This window comes from Cynocephalus volans, chromosome 6, assembly GCF_027409185.1.
Source record: "Cynocephalus volans isolate mCynVol1 chromosome 6, mCynVol1.pri, whole genome shotgun sequence".
NCBI lineage: Eukaryota > Metazoa > Chordata > Mammalia > Dermoptera > Cynocephalidae > Cynocephalus > Cynocephalus volans.
The window spans coordinates 71,081,040-71,102,487 of record NC_084465.1 but is presented as its reverse complement, the minus strand read 5'-3'; the positions used below and the strand labels follow the sequence as shown (position 1 = coordinate 71,102,487).

General features: G+C 39.6%; 1 protein-coding gene across 3 annotated transcripts in view; it reads right to left on the bottom strand.

The window, feature by feature from the left end:
- C1GALT1 (core 1 synthase, glycoprotein-N-acetylgalactosamine 3-beta-galactosyltransferase 1) overlaps positions 1-20,672 on the bottom strand; it is a 42,936-nt gene extending 22,264 nt beyond the window's left edge. Inside the window, exons 1-2 of one of the 3 annotated variants that reach the window (XM_063100432.1) lie at positions 20,433-20,672; positions 3,818-4,089 (exon numbers count right to left, since the gene is read on the bottom strand). Coding sequence is in view for 1 of the 3 variants with exons in the window: in XM_063100430.1 (XP_062956500.1) it covers positions 20,433-20,439 (7 nt within the window). In the remaining 2 variants the exon portion in view is untranslated. Of the gene's footprint in view, positions 1-3,817; positions 4,090-19,842; positions 20,302-20,432 lie in introns of those variants that run through there. The other 2 variants (XM_063100430.1, XM_063100431.1) reach the window with 2 other exon arrangements.
- Between the last annotated feature and the right edge of the window lie 776 nt (positions 20,673-21,448).

Here is a 21,448-nt window from a genome sequence, read left to right as displayed (position 1 = left end):
TTGTTTTGATTGGTTATGAATATTCATGGGGTACAAAGCAAATTGTCACCACTTGTGCCTAAGATGCGATGGCCAGAACCATACTGGCAGCATGCCCATTACCACAAATTGTGATTATACCCCGCGTCCCTCACCCAATTATCCCCTCAATTATCCCCGACCTCCCTTCCCTATCCCCCTTTCCCCACTCCACTTTTTGTCCCTAGGTATGTTCTCTCCCTCTGCAAGTCCAATGCACCACTGTGGTCTTTCCTTCTTCTTTCTCTCTTAGCTCCCACTTATGAGAGAGCACATACAGTATTTATCCCTTTGTGCTTTGCTTATTTCACTCAACATAAGTCTCTCCAAACTCATCCATGTTGTTGCAAATGGGAGAATTTCGTTTGTTTTTATGGCAGAGTAGTACTCCATGGTGAATATGTACCATGGTTTCCTTATCCAATCATCCATTGATGGACATTTAGGTTTGTCCCCTATCTTGGCTATTGTGAACAGAGCTGCAATGAACGTGGGAGTGCAGCTGTCCCTTCGACATGATGATTTCAATTCCTTTGGGTATATTTCAATTCCCAGAAGTGGGATTACTGGATCACACGGAGGATCTATCTGTAGTTGTTTGAGAAACCTCCATATTGTTTTCCATAGTGGTCGTACTAATTTATAGTCCCACCAACAGTGCAGGAGCATTCCCTTCTCTCTGTATCCTAATCAGCACTTGTTATTCTGACTCTTTGATTATAACCAGTCTAATTGGAGCGAGATGATATCTCAATGTGGTTTTAATTTGCATTTCCCTGATGATTAGTGATGTTGAGCATTTTTTCATGTACCTGTTGGCCATATGAATGTCTTCCTTTGCAAAATGTTTATTCAATTCCTTTGCCCACTTTTTAATTGGGTTTTTTTTTAACTGAACAATTGCTTGAGTTCCTTGTATATTATGGATATTAATCCCTTGTTAGATGCATAGTTAGCAAAAATTTCCTCCTACTCTGTAGGTTGTCATTTCACTCGTTTCCTTTGTTGTGCAAAAACTTTTTAGTTTGATATAGTCCCATTTGTTTATTTTTTCTTATGTTTCATGTGCTTTTGGGCTCATGTTCATAAAGTCTGTGCCCACACCTAGTTCCTGAAGTGTCTCACCTATATTTTCTCTTAGTAATTTTACAGTTTCAGGTCTCATACTTAAGTCTTTAATCCATTTTGAATTGATTTTAGTATATGGTGAGAGGTGCATATCTAGTTTCATTCTTCTACATATGAATATCCAAGTTTCCTAGCACCCTTTTTTGAAGAAACAGTCTTTTCCCCAATGTATGTTTTTGTTCCCTGTATTAACTATCAGATGGCTGTAAGCCTGAGGGGTGATTTTGGGGTTCTCTATTCTGCTCCACTGGTCTGAGTGTCTATTTTTATGCCAGTACCATGCTGTTTTGGTTACTATGGCTTTGTAGTATAATTTGAAGTCAGGTAGTGTTATGCCTCCAGCTTTATGTTTTTTGCTCAGGACTGCTTTGGCTATTTTTAGGGTCTTTTGTTGTTCCATATGAATGTTGAGATTGTTTTTTCATTTCTGCGAAGAATGCCATTGATATTTTGATGGGGATTGCATTGAATCTGTAGATTGCTTTGGGTAGTATAGACATTTTCACAGTGTTAATTATTCCAATCAAAGGGCATGGAATGTCTTTCCATCGTTTTGTGTCTTCTTCAATTTCTTTCAGTAGTGGTTTGTAGTTCTCACTGTAGAGATCTCTCGCCTCCTTGGTTAAACTGATTCTTATTATATTAAACCTGTTCTCACTTTTCACCATGACCCTGCTCTCAAATTCTTTTTGTTCTTCATTTCCATTTGAACGGTGTATCTTTCTCCATCCCTTCACTTTTAGTCTGTGTGTCTCTCTATATGTGAGATGGGTCTCTTGAAGACAGCATATATACGTGGATCTAACTTTTAAATCCAATCAGTCAATCTGTGCCTTTTGAATGGGGAGTTTAATCCATTCACATTTAAGGTGGTTATTGACAAGTACTGTTTAATTCCTGTCATTTAATTGGTTTTTGTTTAGATGTTTTAAATATCTTTTGATCCTTACTTCCCCTTTTATTTCTCTTCTTCAATGTCTTCAATGTTAGTTGGATATTTGAGGTGGTATGATTTAGCTTCTTGCTCTTTCTCACTGGCATTTTTGTTTTAACAGCAGGTTTTGCTCTTTTTTGTGTATCCATGATAGTGACATTCATTATTCAGATTCCAGAGGCAGGACTCCCTTGAGAATTTCTTGCAGGGCTGGTAGTGTGGTGGTAAACTCCCACAATTTTTGTTTGTCTGGGAGATACACTACTTTTCCCTCATTTCTGAAGGAGAGCCTTGCTGGATAAAGAATTCTTGGCTGACAATTTTTTTCTTTTAGTGTTTTGAATATATCATTCCACTTTCTTCTGGCCTGTAGGGTTTCAGTTGAGAAATCTGCTGTTAGTCTAATGGGGGTTCCCTTATAGGTGACTTGACACTTTTCTCTTGCTTTTAGAATTCTATGCTTTGAGCTTTGCAAATTTGACTATAATGTGTCTTGGAGAGGGTCTCTTTGGATTGAATCTGTCTGGGGACTTTTGAGCTTCCTGGATCTGAATGTGTGCATCTCTCCTTACCCCTGGGAAGTTTTTTGTTATTATTTCCTTGAATAGGTTTTCAATGCCTTTTCCTTTCTCTTCCCCTTTTGGAATACCCACAATTTGGATGTCAGAGCATGCGAAGTTGTTTGCTATCTCTCTTAGATTTTCCTCATTATTTTAAATTCTTTTTCCTTTTTTTTTGTCTGCCTGGGTTATTTTGAAAAGATCATCTTCGAGATTTGAAATTCTTTCTTTTGCTTTCTTTAGCCTGCTGCTTAAACGCTCTGTTGTGTTTATTTCAATGAGTGAATCTTTCACTTCTAGGAGTTCCGCTACGTTTTTTTTTTTTTAAGGTATTAATCTCTTTGTAAATTTCCTCCTTCATATTCTGGATATTTTTTCTTGTTTCCTTGTGTTCTCTAGTTGAGCCTTCTGTTTCTTCAAGCTTTCTTAAGATCACTGCTCAGAATTTTGAGACATTTCAAGGATTCCCTGTTCTACAGGGTATGGAATTTGAGCATTACAGTATTCCTTTGGTGGTGTCATATCTTCCTGTTTGTCCGTAGTTCTAGTATTTTTTTGTTGATGTTTGGTCACCTGGTAGAGGACTTGCCTCTTCTGTTACTCAGGTTGGCTATGAGGATAAAGATGTCCTTTATTTTCAGGCTCTACTGGTGATTTTTCTTATATCAATGTAGTCAAGTGAGTGGCAGGTTGCCTGTAGAGTGGCCCTGGATGCTACTGTGGTGATGAATTGTCCTTGTAGTGACAGAAGGTGTGGTGGTATCTATATTACACCACCTTAGCTCCTGCTCTAGCTTTCCATGGCTGTTGACTGAGCCCCTGGTGCTGTGCAGGTTTCAGCTCACCTCTGCGTCTACTGGGCTGTGTGCGTTTCCCCCTGGGCCTTAGGTTGAGTCCTGGTGCCCCAAGGGTCTGGTCTTGGCTCACCTTGGTGGCTGTTGGGCTGTATGTGTTTCCCTTTCCCCTGGGGCCTTAGACTGGGCCCTGGTGCTGCAAGGGTCTTGGCTCACCTCAGTGGCTGCTGGGCTGTGTGTTTCCTTTCCCCCTGGGGCCTTAGACTGGACCTGCTACTGCAAGAGTCTGGTCTTGGCGCACCTTGGTGGCTGCTGGGTTGTGTGTGGTTCCCTCTGGGCCATAGACTGAGCCCCGGTGCCACAAAGGTCTGGTCTTGGCTCACCTCGGCAGCTGCTGGGCTATGTGCACTTCCTTCTGGGCCTTAGACTAGACCCTGGTGCCTCAAGAGTCTGGTCTCAGTTCACCTTGGTGGCTGCTGGGCTGTGTGCACGTCCCTCTGGGGCTGGGACAGAGCCCTGGTGTCGCAATGGTCTGGTCTCGGCTTATCTCAGCAGCTGCTGGGCTGTGTGCACTTCCCTCCAGGCCTTAAGACTGGACCCCAGTGCTGCAAGGGTCTGGTCTCAGCTCATCTCGGTGGTTGCTCTAAGTACACTTCTATAACACAAAGCCATAAATTAGACATGTAACATGAATTATAGAGATGCCTCCTCGACTTACAATGGAGCTGTGTCCCAATAAACCCACTGTAAGCTCAAAAATGGATTTAATACACTTAATCTACTGAACATCATAGCTTAGCCTAGCCTACATTAAAGATGCTCAGAACACTTACATTAGCCTACAGTTGAGCAAAATCATCTAACACAAAGCCTATTTTACAATAAAATGCTGAGCATCTCATGTAGTTTATTGAATACTGTATATTACATCAAAATTGCAACAGTTTTACAGCATCACAAAGTTGGAAAATTGAAGTCTAACCTCTGTTAAGTTGGGTACTGTCTATATATATATTTCTTTGCAGTGTTCAACTCATAGGAACTATAATATAAGCACATATTAATTCAGAGACAGATTAAAAATATTTTCTATTACTCATTAACTGTAGAAATAAAAAAAATTAACACAAAGCCTTTCACCTAATGATCCTGAGATAGGAGGTGCTCAGTCCCCTGGTATTGGGTTTCAGGCCACTCCCCTGGGTCTCAAACTACTCCCCTAGGACTCAAGCCCCGCTTCTAAGTCCTGAGCTATGGTGGCCTGTTGCACCTATTTTTGGCACCAGCACATGGAGACTGAGACTGCAGAGGGGTAGCTCACTGACCAAGCATACTCAGTAAATAGTTTATCCTCTGAATGACCTTCAACTGGAGGTACCAAAGAGCACAGAATATTCTTGAATATGTTTGTTGCATATAATATAATTTGATCAATGAACATGCCCTGAAAGGAGACCAACTGAGCACATGCAACACTATGTTACATAACTGGGAACCACACCCTTAATTCACTAGTCATTAGATAGCATGAATATGTGTTAGATAGCAAAAATATAAAAGCTGAGTCCTGGTAGAAGGCAGGACTGCTGCTCACTTTCCTAGAGCCAGGCCACACTTTGCCTGAGGTGTGTATTTCTTTCTTTCTGTATCAAACTTACCTTTAACAGGCTGCTGTTCACTCCATAGCCAGCTTGTACTTTGTCTGTGAAAATGTATTTCTTACTTTTGTATTAAACTGGGTGTGGGTCCTGCTCAGTCTCTGGAGCTAGGCCATACTTTATGAAATCCGTATCTCTTATTTATTACATTGAACCTGTTCTCACTTTCTACTGTGACTCTGCTCTCAAATTCTTTCCTGTGACAGAATCAAGAACCTGGTAAGAGAATGGGGTAAACTGAGGCTGGCCACTGGGCCTCCCCAGACACTCTTCTCTGGTATCAATCTTAAAATACTTTGAGCATTATAGTTACACAATCTTGACATTAGAAAGAAACTTGGAATTTTACAAATCCTTAAAAGGTATGTAAGAATAAGAAATGAATAAACCTCCAAAAATTACATAACACTTCACAATCAAGTTAAACAAATTTCAAGTTAATTCCATTAAAAAAAAAAATCCTCACAATTTCAGGTTCAGAAAGTCAAAAATCCGAATACTGTTACTGGTCCATGAGTGCACAAATATTTTTTGTATCTTCAATAGTCTGTGCAATACCCAAAGCTAGAAGAAAGTTATAGTGCTTTATCATACTGAAACTCTCCTAGGAACAGGTAATATTCTTTCTCCATGAGTCCCCCATAGGCAATGTTCCATATATTAGGCTGAAACCCTATCTGTAACATGGCTACAAAGACTACAAGACATATCTGGTAGTAGATTATTCTTGAAAGGTTTATCTTTTTTGGTCTTTCTGCATCATGATCCATTTGCCTTTATTTCTTTCTTCATAAGAAGAATCTGTTTACAGGTATTATTTTCTGATAAAGAATCTACCTTCAAACTTAAGAAAATTATTACCATATCCGAATATATCTTCTACCCCTTTCTACATTCACAGTATCTACTAATTGAGAAACTAAAACTGTAGAACCTGGATTAACATCATCGATTGTGATTGACACATTAGTGATCTTAGAAGCTTTCCTATTAAATTAAGTATAAGACAAAGAGGCAGGTTACCACCACCATTGTTTAATGCTGCACTGGAAGCACTAGCCAATGCAACTGCACAAGAAAATAATAAGTATAAATATTTAAGAAGAGGTGACAAAACCATCATTAACTAGATATCATAACCACCTTTGGAAAAAAACTAAAACACTACTTAAAGAAACAAAATTCATTTAAGGAAGCTATTTACAAAATTAATACATGTAATCAGTAACTTTTTTATATACAGATAATAAACAACTATAAAGGAAGTTTACACTAAAATAGCAAACAAAAAAGCTATAAGTAATAAAGAATAAACATAAAGAAAGGTATGGGCTCTACATAAAGAAAACTATAATTCCACTGAAGATCTAAACTAAAACTTGAGTAAATGGAAAGACAAGATATATTTTGACATATAAAGAATTAACAGATTAGAGGATTCTGGGAGGATAGTGAAGTAGGAAGAACCAGGAATCAGTCTCTCCACCCAGACAACAAATACACTGTCAGAATCTGTCATATGTAACTATTTTGGAAATCAGAAAGTCTATTAAAGGCTTAAAATTTCTAGGGAAAAGGTTGGATAGTAAAGTAAATTGTGGCTGATTTAATTTCAGCTCTTGCGCTGGCCAGTTAGCTCAGCTGGTTAGAGTGCAGCCTTGAAACACCAAGGTCACGGGTTCAGATCCCTGCACTGGCCAGTCACAAAAAAAAAAAAAAAAAAAAAAAAATTCCAGCTCTTGGCTCAGCAGCAGCTACTTATCCCCTGCCCCCAACTCCCCTGAGGCAGCTGTATGTGTGTTCATGAGGCAGCCTGCATACAGTTTATGGGACTTGGTTGTGGGTCGGGGAGGAGAGCAACAGGGACCCTGTCCTCTAAATATCGAGAATGGGTGTTCTAATTGTTGATTGCTGCTATATCATGGAGATATAGACACAGAGGCAGGCAGTCATTGGTGCATCCCTATCCACTGTTGCAAACTCCTCCTCTTCTGGCTGAAGTGACTTCCTGGGGATTTAAAAGGCTGGCACCTTCCCCACCTCTCTTCATTTTTCTTTTTCCTCCTTTGGAAGCCAGACATTAAGGACTAGGAAATTCAAAAGCAACTGCATATACGAGGGAAATTAGAAATCCACTACATATACCCAGGTAGAGGCACAGGCTCAGAAAAGACCTGAAAGTACCTTAAGTTTACACTTCCACGCTGATTCTTGGCACAGAGACAGACAACAACACCCAAAAACAAAAAAAAAAAAACAGCAAACCCTGGGGAAGAGAGAGAATCTGATTCCCAGAGATACTACATTATTAAATGCAAACATCCAGTTTTCAATAAAAAATCGCAAGGCATACAAAGATACAGTCCATTCAAAGGAAAAAATAAACTGTCTCTGAGAAAGATCTGACAGCATATCTATTAGACAAGGACTTTCAAACAACTGAGTTAAAAATTCTCAAAGAACTAGAGGAAGACATGGAGAAAGTCAAGAAAATGACATATGAACAAAATTGAAATATCAACAAAAAGAGAGAAAAGCTAAAAAGAAACCAAAAAGAGATTCTAGAGTAGAAAAGTACTGCTACTGAAATGAAAAAATCTACTAGAAAGAATCAAAGGCAGATTTGAGCAGGCAGATAAAAGTTTGAAGAAAAGTGAACAAAGCATAAGGGACATGTAGAACACCATCAAGCAAACCTACTTATACATTGTGGTAGTTCCAAAAAGAGAAGAGAGAGAACGTTTGAAGAAATAATGGCTGGAAATGCCCCAAATTTGATGAAAGACATGAATATAAACATCCAAGAAGCTGAATAGACTCTAAGTAGGACAAACTCAAAGAGATTCATACCAAGACACATTATAATCAAACTGCCGAAAAGCAAAGAGAGAATCTTGAAAGCAGCAAGAAAGAAGTGACTTGTCACATACAAGCAATCTCAATATTATCAGCAGATTTCTCATCAAAAACTGGAGGACAGAAGGCAGTAAGCCAATATATTTAAAGTGCTAAAACAAATGGAACAAAAAATGTCAGCCAACAATCCAGTATCTAGCAAAACTGTCCTTCAAAAGTGAAGGAGAAACACCAAGGTCAAGGGTTCGGATCCCCATACCAGCCAGCCTTCCCCCACCCAAACAAAACAAAACTTGAAGGAAAAAAATAAGACATTCTCAGATAAACAAAAGCTGAGAGCTCATTACCACTAAACTTGTTCTTCAAGAAATGCAGTCCTGCACATTGAAACAAAAGACACTACACAAAAACTTGAAACTGTAGCCATATGAAAAAATAAAAATCGGGCTGGTCAGTTAGCTCAGCTGATTACAGCATGGTGCTGATAACCCCAAGGTCCAGGGTTCGATCCCTGTACCAGTAAGCTTCCAAAACCAAAAAACAACAACAAAAAACACAGTAAAGGTAAATACATGGGCAATTATAAAAAAGCCAGTATTACAGTGACTTTGGTTTGTAACTCCACACTTTGTTTTCTAAATAATTCAAGAGATTAGCACATTAAATATTATTAGTTTATGGCTTTTGACACAATGTATAAAGATGTAATTTTGTGACAACCACTAAAGCAGTGGCGATGGAGCTGTAAAGGAACAGAATTTTTGTGACACTGAAGTTAAGCTGGTACAAATTCAAATTACAGTATTGTAACTTAAGAACATTAAGTGTAAGCCCCATGGTAAACAAAGAAAATAGCTATAGAATATACACAAAAGGAAATGAGACAGTAATGCAGCAAAAGGAGAGAAGTCCCTCCTTATTAGAAATTACTTTAAATGTAAATGGATAAAACACTCATCAAAAGGCAGAGATTGGCAGAATGGATAAGCATAATCCCACTATAGACAGTCTTACAAGAGACTCATGTTAGATACAAAGACAATGAGATTGAAAGTGAAAGTATGAAACAAGATATCCCATTCTAATAGTAACTAAGAGAACACAAGTGGCTATCCTAACATCAAACTTTAAATCAAAAAAGGTTAAAAGAGACAAAAAAGGACATTACATATTAATAAAAGGTTCAATACAGCAAGAAGATATAACAATTATAACATTCAAGTACCTAATAACAAATTATTAAAATATATGAAGCAAAAGTGGACAGAAATGAAGGGAGAAATATACATTTCTACAATAATAATAGGAGACTTCAATACCCCACTCTCAATAATGAATAGACTCAGGAAGATAAGAAAACAGGACATGAACAACACCAAGTAGATCTAACAGACCTATACACCACATATACCCAACAACCAAATATATGTTCTTCTCAAGAACACATGGGACATTTCCCAGAATAGAACACGTTAGGCCACGAATAAAGTCTCAATAGATTTAAAAAGCAAAATATCATATAAAGTATCTTCTTTAATCACATCATGATGAAGTTAGAAATCAATAACAGGGGCCAACCCCATGGTGCACTCGGGAGAGTGCAGCGCTGGGAGCGCAGCGGCGCTCCCACCGTGGGTTCGGATCCTATCTAGGGATGGCCAGTGAGCTCACTGGCTGAGCGTGGTGCGGGCGACACCAAGCCAAGGGTTGTGATCCCCTTACCGGTCACAAAAAAGACAAAAAAAAAAAAATAATAATATATATCAATAACAGAAGGAAAATTAAAACATTCACAAACTTGTGGAAATTAAACAACCAACGGATCAAATAAAAAATCACAAGGGAAATTAGAAAATATTCAGAGACAAATGAAAACAAAAAGACAACATATCAAAAGTCATGGGACCCAGAGAAAGCAGTGCTAAGGGGGAAATTTACAGCTATTAACACATTAAAGAAAAGGAAAAATCTCAAATCAACAACCTATCTTTACAACCTGAAGATTTAGAAAAAAGAGAACAAACTAAACCTAAACCTAGCAGAAGGAAGGAAATGAAGATCAGAGCAGAAATAAAATAGAGGACAACAACAAAAAACCCCAGAAAATCAGTGAAACCAAAAGTTTGTTCTTCAAAAGATCAACAAAACTGACAAATCTTTAGCTAGATTAACTAGGAAAAAAAAGAGAGAAGACTCAAATTACTAAAAGTCAGAAATGAAAGTGGAGGCATTGCTACCAATTCTACAGAAATAAAGGGGATTATAAGAGAGTACTATGAACAATTCAATACCAACTGCATAATCTAGATGAAAAGGACAAATTGCTAAGAACACAAAATTTGCCAAGACTGAATCACACAGAAATAGAAAATCTGAATAGTTCTGTAACTAGTAAGGAGATTGAATCGGCAATCAAAAATCTCCCAACAAAGAAGAACCCTGCGCCTGATGGCTTCACTGGTAAATTCTACCAAACATTTAAAGAACTAAAATCAAGCCTTCTCAAACTTTTGCAAAAAATAGAATAGGAGGGAACACTTTGTAACTCATTCTGTGAGGCCAATACTACCCCAATACCAAAGCCAGACAAAGGCACTACAAGAAAACTACAAACCAATATTCATTTTAAACAACGACATGAAAATTCTCAGCAACATACCACCAAACTGAATTCAGCAGCATAGTAAAAATTATACACCATGACCAAGTGGGATTTATTTCTAGAATGCAAGGATAATTCAACATATAAAAATGAATAAAGATAATATATCACATTAACAGAATAAAGGAAATAAACCTCACGTGGTCATTTCAACTGATGCAGAAAAAAATATCTGACAAAATTCAGATAGGGAGGGGGGAGGGGGAGAGGGGGAGGGGAGGGGGAGAGGGGGAGGGGGAGAGGGGGAGAGGGGGAGGGGGAGAGGGGGAGGGGAGGGGGAGAGGGGGAGGGGGAGAGGGGGAGGGGAGGGGGAAAGGGGGAGAGAGAGAGACTTTCCTCTTCTTTTAAAGCCCTCAGAACCACACCCCTGACCACCATTTTTAGTCCATTCACTACTACATGGTCCTACCTCTTTATGGCTCCACACTTCAATTTCCAGAATAGGATTTCCCACCCTCTTAACAGTCACAGTGGGGGCTAAGTTTCCAATACATAAAACTTGGGGGAAACAATTTAAGCTTCATTGAGTTTTGGAGGGACATAATTCAAACCAATACATCACTGAACTGTAAATTAAAAATAATTCAGATGGTGCATTTTATTTTATGTATATTATTGAAAAAGAAAAAGAATCAATGATAAAGATGTGGATATTCTCCAAATTAACCTTTATATGTAATGTGATCCCAGCTAAAACACAGGAGGATTTAAAAATACTAAGTAACTTCATAAAAAGTATTCTAAAAGTTTGGAAAAATAACATGTGAGCATAACTGGGAAATTCTGGGAAGGGACATTGAGGGGAGGGGTGAACTAAACCTATCAGATCTGTTTTAAAATATAAAAATATTAAAAATAAATATGTGAATGTAACTGGCAATTCCTGAAAGGGGCACTGGGGAAAGGAGCAGACAAGGCCTACCACATATCAAAATATTACCTACAAAAAAGAGAGGTACAGTAATTAAAACTATTCAATATTCAGACTGAAAAGACAGATCAATATATCTGTGAGTCTGAAAAAAAATGTATGTTAACTAATACTGAAGACACAGTGCTGAGAAATTCTTTCTTTACAGATTGTCAGAAATTATGTCGTTTGACAGTGTATCAGTAAGAATGGAACATACACTCTTGGACGGATGATAAATTATGAAACAGAAGCAGCCTCAATTTCCAACTCAGAGCTTCAGATAAGGGGTTTCCCAGACACAACATTCCATATTTATCTTAACTTTGCAGTCACCAAGAAAACAGGACCCTGAGTATGCTTCTTAGCGCAGGCTTAATGATTAACTCACTAACACTGTCTTGCTGTACTTTAAACCTATCAAATACTGCTGCATTTAAATTTTACCCAAACTTCACCTTTGTCCAAAATCCTATAACCCTAGTTCCTTCTTCAGTGAAATTCTGGCATTTCCTCTGAGATAGGGAGACCCCCACTTTCATAACATATGGAACTCGCTTCCGTGAAACTTCTAGCTGTGTGACAAGATAGATTAATTAAGTTTAAGTGGTGTTTGAATTGCTTAAAAAATGCTATTATTTAAAAATCCCCCTCCACTCTTTAGCCCCACCTTGATAGAAGTTAAAAGCTAAATATTAGCCTACACTTAGAGAAGTCTGAATTTTGTTTAATGTTCCCCACATAAGCTGCCCCTGAGCGATTAACAGGCTTCTTTCAGCTTCTGTTATCAGCTTGTGCTAGGCCTCCCGCTCCCTCCTCACACTAGGAGGGAATGTGTGTGATTATGTGATAACTTTAAGTATGTAACTATATGATAACTTTAGCTGTGTGACTAATGTAAAAACGTACCTTTTAAAAATCCCTCTAAACTTCAATTCAGGGCTGTTCCCTTCCAAAAACTTTCTTGAAGGGACAGTCGCTGGCCGGCCAATAAAACCCCCTTTTAAATTCTCAGTTGGGTGTTCTGGTTCCTTTTCTGTGCAGCAGCCTCACAACACTCTACTGTGTAAGTCTCCCTCACAGCATCAAGTTAATTAACCTAACCTTGGCAGCTTACAAAGGTGCCTCTAGTGGTCTTTATCAGATCAAAATAATGCGTTTATTAAAAAAAAAACCCCAGTACATGTGGAAATTTAATACATAATACACATGGCATTTCAAATCAAGAAAAAGATGGTGTTGGGAAAACAGAATAGTTGGTCAAGTCCCTCGCCTAGGGTCCTGTTGGGTGTGGTTTTAGCACATCCATTGTAAGCAAATTGTGTGTGTGTGTGGAGTTGGTGCGCACATGCTCCAATGTATCTTTTTAGTTTTGTTGCTATTCTTGTGTTCTTGAGAGAGAGAGAGAGAGAGAGAGAGAGAGAGAGAGAGAGAGAGAGGGAGACAGAGAGAGAGGGAGACAGAGAGAGAGAGAGAGAGAGAGAGAGAGAGAGAGAGAGAGAGAGAGAGAGAGAGAGAGAGAGAGAGAGAAGAGAGGAGAGGAGAGGAGAGAGGAGAAGAGATGAGATGAGATGAGTTTGGTGAAGCAGGCGGGCAGGCGTCAGCCTTGGTTGTCCATCCCGCATAGCCATGCTTTCCAAGCTATGGCTCCAAGGACCTTTTGTAGCCGGTTACCTAACTCATGGACCTGCGTGAAGGAGTCTGGTGACCCAGGCTGGTATGTGAAGGGTTTGTGGCCCAGTCTGTGGATGGGCTTGAGGGGTCTGTGGGCTCCAGACCCAGCCTTAGCTTGACAATCGGCCCAGTCGGTGCAGGATTACCAGCAGGTCAAAGAGCCCTACAACTGACGTAGTCGTGGTCAAGTAGCTTTACAATTGGCGTCATGAACAGGATTAAGAGCTAGACAACTAGCACTGTGAGCAGGATTCCAGGCCTTAAGCCTAGCCAGACAGATGGCTTATTCAAGAAGTGGTATTGAAATAATTAATCTTTCGGAAAACAAAAAGCAACTAGCTAGATTCCTACCTTTCTGATAATAATTCCAAATGTTTCTAAGATTTTAATATGTCAAAAAATGAAATTAGAACAAAACTAGAAAAAAGCATATTTTTTCATTTTTATATCATGATCTGAGATCCTCCCAAACTCTGAAGCTATGACTATAGAAAAACTATGAGTTGCTGGCCAGTTAGCTCAGTTGGCTAAAGCACAGACTTACAACACCAAGGTCACAAGTATGGATCCCCATACCCGCCAGCTGCCAAAAAAAAAAAAAAAAAGGAAAAACTGCATTTATTCATTGAATAAACTTCTGGCAGTGAAGATGCTGATTCAAAGGTATGTTTGTATATAAAATGTTTAAAAAATGAGTGTACAGCAAAAAATACCAAAAAGTATCATAAAATTTAAAAAAGACAAATAATCAACCCAATATAAAAACAGAGAAAATAAATAATTCACAGGGAAAAAAATACAATAGTTAAACCAAGGATATTCCAATTTCACTCATAATTAAAGAAAGGAAAATCAAATGAAGAGACACCATTTTAAATTTATCACATCAGCAAAAACTTTAGCTTAATAATACCCAGTACTGACACACGAGAAAACTAGCATTCATGCATTCTTTCTCACCATATATACTTGTACTGTCTTTTGGAAGGGCATTTGAAACACCTTTTAAAATTTATAATTGAATATGCTTTGATCCATCACTTCATGATCAGAAATGTATCTTATGGACACAATCACAGAAACCTACACCAAGATGTTCAAGACAGCCATCACCATAAGATTTGTTTGTTGATGGGAAACTAGTTTTAATAAAACAGGAACGGTCTTCAAAAAGTTCATGGAAAGATTCACATTATCTTTTAACTTTATTTTTCTGCAAACTTTTTGAAGTACCCTCAGTTAATATATCCATACAATACTCTGCAGCTGTTAAAAACAATGATCTATATGTGCTGATTAGGAAAATCTTTGTACTTTTGGCCAAGATCATTATGTTTTATTGTTAATAAGGTATATATATATTTAAAATCAGAGAATGTAAAGAAAACAAACAAAAAACCCAAACTGAAACTATAGAGCAAAAAAAAAAAAAAACACACAGAAGAGTAAAAGAGTAAATTTTCTTTACTATCACTACCACTAGCTCTCCCCAAACGTAACTACACCACGATTCATTGTTTTTGTATCCTTGTTAAAAAATAAAAAATAAAAAAGTAAAGCCTATATTAGCGTATATGTTCAACTTCTAATTTACATCAAAGAGATCATGCTATATCCACCTTACCCTTAGTCTCCACCTTGCCCTTTTCACTTATTTTTTTCTATAACACAATCTCATTCACTTTAACAACTGTGTAAAAGATTTATTTTTTAAGACAAAGTACTGAAATCTGTATATATGATCCCACTTGGCTTTTTAAATGCTTCTGTACATGTTTTAAAAATCCTGTTTTTCTCTATACATATTACTTCCAGGAACTAGTACTGGGTGGCATGGACAGAAAGGACAAAATTTTTTTTTCATTTTACAGCCTTTGGATGTTTTAATTTTTTTGTCAGGTACACATCTATTTCTTTTCTGACAAAAACTAAATAAGGGTAGGTTATTTTATCCGGAGAGTGGAATAATATAATAAAAATCAAAGTATATTAATTTCCTCACATTATGTTACACATAAAGGATCTGTTGATCCTTTTTGGACTTGGTCCAAGTTTCAGACTTACATACACAAATACTTGCTAAACACTTCCACCTGGACCACAAGCATCACTACATTTCTCCCTTAAACCTGCTTGTTTTACCTTAATTACTGGTAGTTACCTAAATTACTTACCAATGGGTTCCTGTTTCACTCAGAGCCATCTGGTTAACTAAACTAGAAATCAGGGAGACATTCTTAATGCTCCTTTTACCCTCACCCCAAATCCAATTACCAAATCTTGCCAATTTTATTTCCTAAATCGAGGGTACTTCCAAAAGTCTGTGGAAAAAGAGAATTAGAAGATAATACGAAATTTTCCGCAAACTTTTGGAAGTACCCTTGTGTTTTTCTAATCCATCTTCGCCCCATTTCTCCTATTTGTCCTACTTCAGACCCTACTCTGTTCCCTAAGCTATCGCAGTATCTTACCTAACCTCTCTCCTTGACTCAAGTGCCTCAACTCATCCTACTCTGTCACCAGAATGACCTCTCTAAGATGAACAGTTGACCATGTCACTCCATTAATCCTTTCTGGAACACCACTGCCTACAAGACAAAAACTAAGCGTCTTTAATTAACATGGTATGTAAAGGCTCCCTTGATCTAGACCCTGCCCAGGTTTCCAGCCTCATCTTTTGCTACTCCATTCCTCACAATTTATGGTTCAGCAATCCTGACCTATCCACAATTCCCTAAACATCCCAATGCAATCAGCTCCTCTATTCCCACTGTTTTCTCTGACTTCAGTGCCCTCTTCCCTCCATCATCTATGCCCTAAACTCTGTAAGTCCCATTAAATCGGGGTTTAACCTTGTCACTACTGACATAATGAGCTGGATAATTCTCTATTGTGGAAGCTCTCCTGTTCACTGTAAAATGTTTAGCAGCATCCCTGGCCTCTACTCACTATATGTCAGTAGCATTCCCTCTAGTTGTGACAATGAAAATGCCTCCAGACATTGCCAAATGTCCCCTGGAGAAGAAAATCAGCCCCAGTTAAGAACCACTTCACTAACCTATCAAAATTTAGTTTCTCATACATATGTAAAATAAGAATGCATAAAGACTCTCTGTAACAGTTGTTGCCTTTTGAGGAGGGCAACTGGGTGAGTGAGGTAACTAGAGTGGGAGGAAAAAAAGCTTACTTTTCTATACATTCATTGTGTGTGTTTTTAGTCTTGTTCCTCTTCTACTGTCTCTACCACTAACACCCTGGTCCTGAGCAACCTCTCTCTTTTTCTTAACTACCTCAGCAGCCTCTTAACCAACTTTACCCTTCCTTCATCCTTTACTTTCTTTTGTCCATTTTTACCAGTAGCCAGAGTGATCCTTTTAAAACTGAAACCAGATCACGTCCCTCATTTGCTCAGAACTCTCCACTGTCTTCCTAATCTCACTCAGAGAGAAAGCCAAAACCTAACAAAGACCTTGGCACAACCTGCCACTCTACTCAACCCCTTTCTTTCTGATCTCTCCTCCTAATATGTGGTGTATCTGTAGATCGAAAATGAACAAATAGCAGCAATTTCATAGGATTAAACCTAATACTATCTGTTTCACTCACCGTGCTTTAACTCTGGACTCCTTGCTGTTCCACAAACATGACAGGGCGTTTGTACTTGCTGTTCTATTGGGAACACATCCCACTCAGATACTCATATGGCCTAACTCGTTTACGTCTTTACTTCTCAGAGGGTCTTCCCTGGTCACCCTATTCTTACCTTCAGCACCTATTAACATCTAATATTATTTTATTTATTCTTGTTTATTATCTCTTTCTTCCATCTTGACCAGTGATTCTCAAACCTGAGTCTGCATCAGAATCATCTGGAAGGCTAGCTAAAAGTTTCCGAATCAAGAGATATGCGATGCAGTCTGAAAATTTGCATTTCTAACAAGTTTTGAGGTGATGCTTATGCTAATACTGCAGATCCAGGGACCAACATTTTTAGCACCAATGTTTCAGAATGCAAGGTCTATGAGGAGAGACATTTCTATTCATTCACAGTTTTATCTGTAGGACCTGGGACATAGCAAGCACTGACACATGTAAATGAATATAGATGTCCCCTCCTCTATTCCCACTGTACTCTGTGCTTTAGTTTGTCTAATGGTGCTAAACATTTACTGAACACTGTAAAAGACAAACTTTATAACTTATGGGTTAAACTGTGTCACCCAAAAAGATTTGTTGAAGTCCTAACAACAGTACCTATGTATGTGACCTTATCTGGAAATAGTGTCTTTACAGATGTAATCAAGTTAAGATGAGGCCATTAGGGTAGACCTTAATCCAATATAGCTGATGTCCTTATAAGAAGGGGAGAATACCATATAAAGACAGAGCCACACAGGGAGAATTCCATGTGACAACAGAAGCAGAGACTGAAGTGTTACAGCTGCCAGCCAAGGAATGCCAAGAACTGCCAGTGACACAAGAAGATGATGCATTGAACAGGTAGAACCTGAAGAGCATGGCCCTGTTGATTTCTTGATTTCAGACATCTAGCCTCCAGAATTGAGATAATGAATTTCTGTTGTTTTAAATTGCCAGTTTATGGTACTTTGGCAGCCCTAGGAAACAAATACAATGACCAAGAATGCAAATTACTACATCAAGCTGAATATAACTTCAAATCTTGCCTGTTATCCAACTTGCACCAGTTTAAATGTGCTTTAATGTACAGCTTTCATTGTAAATTAATCAGGTTTCCTGTTTTAGAATCACCCCAAAATTGCCTCTCCTTGCCCTCACTGTGTCCCTTCAATCTTCAAGGCAGCTCATAGTTTAGTTGCTAAGGCATTTATTTGGATTTTCCTTTTGCTTTCTTCCACGTTCTTGTAGGCTTCCCTAGCTTACAAATACCAGCTTCTTTGTATATTCTTCTCTCCAAAGGACTCTTCCTTTCACAAGTTACAGATTTTGGCATATATTTACCCCTTGGACATTTGAATTAGGTGCAAAACAAAAATTTAAGTACACCCAGAGGTTCCTCTCTAAGCAGATTTTAAGATAAAATGCTAACTTATTTTTTTCTTTCTTAAAAAAAAAAAATAAAGATCTTAATACCATTAAATTCTGGGTAAAATAAATTTTGTCATACCTTTCTTTCACCTTGTTATAGTTTGTACACCAGCCTCTTTACTCAAAAACCAGCAAATGTTTTTAAAGAAAAAATGGTTGTATTGGGAAGCTTAAACTTTTAAGGGCATCTGAGTTGAATTTTATCATCAAGCTGTCCATTTTCTATTTAAGGTTTACTTATAGCTCTGCTCTGCCACAAAAATTCCAATTAGTGATTTTACCATACAAAGACTCTAAATTACCATGGTTTATAAAGTTAAGCTGTATAATACAACCTTTATTTTTAGCACCAATCAATATACAAATAGAATATGCCTAGTGACACACTTTTATATTTCTATGATTAGGTAAACATTAATTCATTATATGTACTCCTAGATAAGTTCATGACAAAATTTTAGGAATTTCTGGATACTGAATTTACTCAGAAATATAGACTAGTATAATCTGAAAAAAAAAAAAGCATAGTTAATTAAAGCTTTAAATGGGTAGTAGTCGCAAATTATTTTTAAGATGCTGAATCCTAAGTAAAAAGATACAGAAAAACACAATTCCAGGCAAATTTAAGAAAGACATTTAATAGTTCTCTCCTAGTATTGAAAGATAATTTCTTTCCTATGAAGAGTCTTAAATGAGTCATACTTTCCTTACTAAATCACTGTTTTACTTAGCATATGGTGAAAAGAGTTAAACGCTGGGTAATTCGAAACTTTATATTCACTTAAACTCTATATGAATATATACTAAGGCTGATAGAAAATAATTATAGCCTACCATATACAATGCTTAGAACACATAGTATTATGTGCGTAAGGCTCATTTGACATTTATCTAATAAAAGACTGGAAAGCTATCAGTTAAGTACCTGCTAAAAAATTCAGATTCTCACGTCCCAAATTTACACCAGAATTAAACAGTTTGAAATTAAACACTTTTTCCTGGCATACAGGCAGAGCTATCTATGTTCTATGCCTAACTTGGTAAATTAACATTACTTCTGTCCCTTGTACACTGGCCTAATTATTTACTCAAATGCATTAAAGTTCTAACTTTATATTTAACTTTTAAGTTCATAATGAAATCAATTCATGGTTAGCATAGTTGTTTATCTTAAAAACGTTAAAAGCAAATATCCCAACGTCTACAATGAATTTAGAGAACTACATGAGAAATCTAGTCAAATTTTCCTGAATGTGTGTTTTTTTTATTGTTGATGTTTATTTTAAATAACGGGGAAGGAGGAGGATAAGGGCTAGGAAAGAATAAATCCCCACCCCCAAATTATGGTTATCTTTTAAGACTATACAATTTACCCGAAATCAAAGCAGTACGGGCAACACGTTAGCATTTACTAATGCCACCACACTTTGCTGGGTAAGAGGTGGTAGATTTAAAAAAAAAAAAAAAAAAAAAAAAAAAGACTCCTTTCCTTCTCCAAGCAGCAAGTACCCCCAAGCACACACCTGGCTTGTTCACTCTGCCAGCGGCAGGGAAATTTAAACAAATCGGCTATAGACAAACCTGATGATCCAAGCAAGCTCCAAGCACTCCTGGCAGGCGCCGCTCGCTGGGCGCTCAGGCGGCACGGCAGCCCGTAGCTCTCAGTGAAGGCGCCTCGAACCTGAGCGCCGAGTCCGGACGGACCCACAGGTCGGGCGGGGAACGGGGAGGACCCGGCGGGCGGGGCGGGCAGGGCCCGGAGGGGCAGGACCGCTAAGCGGTCCGGCCCGGACGCTGGGGCACAGCTCGCGCCTCACCGCCGCCACCCGACGCAAGGCAGCGCGCGACGAGGAGGAGAGGGGAGCGAGAGGGCACGAGAGAAGGACCCACGCCGAAGCAGCGGCTGCCTACATGTCGACAAAATAACGGCCCGGCAGGCAGCCGGCCCTTGTGGCAGTTCGCTGAGGCGCCGGGAGCAGGAAGTGTCCGGCGTCTCTCTCAGGAGCCCCGACGCCCCCAACTCCGGCTCCGACCCGCAGACACCTGTTCGGCCGCGTCAGGGGTTTGGTTTCACCCTCCACGCTATTCCCCCCGACCCCCCCGAATGGGCGGAGGGCTAGGGGAGCCGAGACCTTGGACCCGCAGTATGAGGGCGCCTCCGCCGGCCGTACCTGACATCAGCTGCGGCTCCCTCTCGCCCCTCCTGGGGGGCGGAGAGGGGGACGACGCGGGACCGACGACCTTCGCTCCTCTGGGCAGCCGCAGAAGTGGCTCGTGGCCGCTAGCCGGGGCCGCCCGCTGCCGCCCAAATCATTTCCCGGCGGCGGCGGCAGCGGCAGCGGCGGGACCAGCGGGAGCTCCCGCCGGCTCGCTCCGCCCCTCCCCGCAGCGCGTCCAGGCCGCGGCTCGCCTACGGCGCAGCCGCCACCCCGGGGTCTCCTACAGCTGACGTCGACGCCGCCGCACCAGCCCCAGGGAAGGGCGGAGGGGGATCGGCAGGGCGGGGCGGGGCTATGGCGACGTGCGGACGCGGGGATTGGCCGCCGAGCGCACGCTCCGCCCTTCTGCGAAGGGGTCTGGGAAGTCCGGGCTTCCAACACTGTTAGGTTTAGACGCATCCCTATTGCGGTCTGCTTGTGCTGGCCTTCTTTTCTGGTCATCTTGTAGGGTCATGCACTAACTTCCTTACCTTGAGGAGGACGAAAGCAGGGACTGAGGATGGGGGTGCCTGAGACACCTTTGTCTGAGGGACAAACTCTGACCCTGCAGGAGTCTCTTGGCCTTTAGACTGCTCTTAATCTATCCTTTTTCTTTCTTCTTTTTTTTTCTTGTTCTCTCCCCTCACTCTTTATTTAGTATCTCTCTGGCCTTAATGAAAGGATATATGGCAAGATGAGATATGCAAATGGATGCTGGGTAACCAAGTGTGCGAACCAGGAAGGGTTGAAAACCTCAATAGTGATACTGGAAAGCCTCTTGTAGGCACACGTGGTGTTTGGTTTTGTCAGTACTTCAATTCTGTTGGCAATGGCAGGAAGAGCTTCCTCGGGTCTTTGCAAAACTCATCTCCCCTTTCATTGATAAAAGGGCTATGGATCATGAAACTGTCTTAAGAATGAGGTGGAGGGTTGCCACCCGTGGAGGTAAGCAGGTAGAATTAAGGTCTAGGCTTTTCTGGCATTAACCA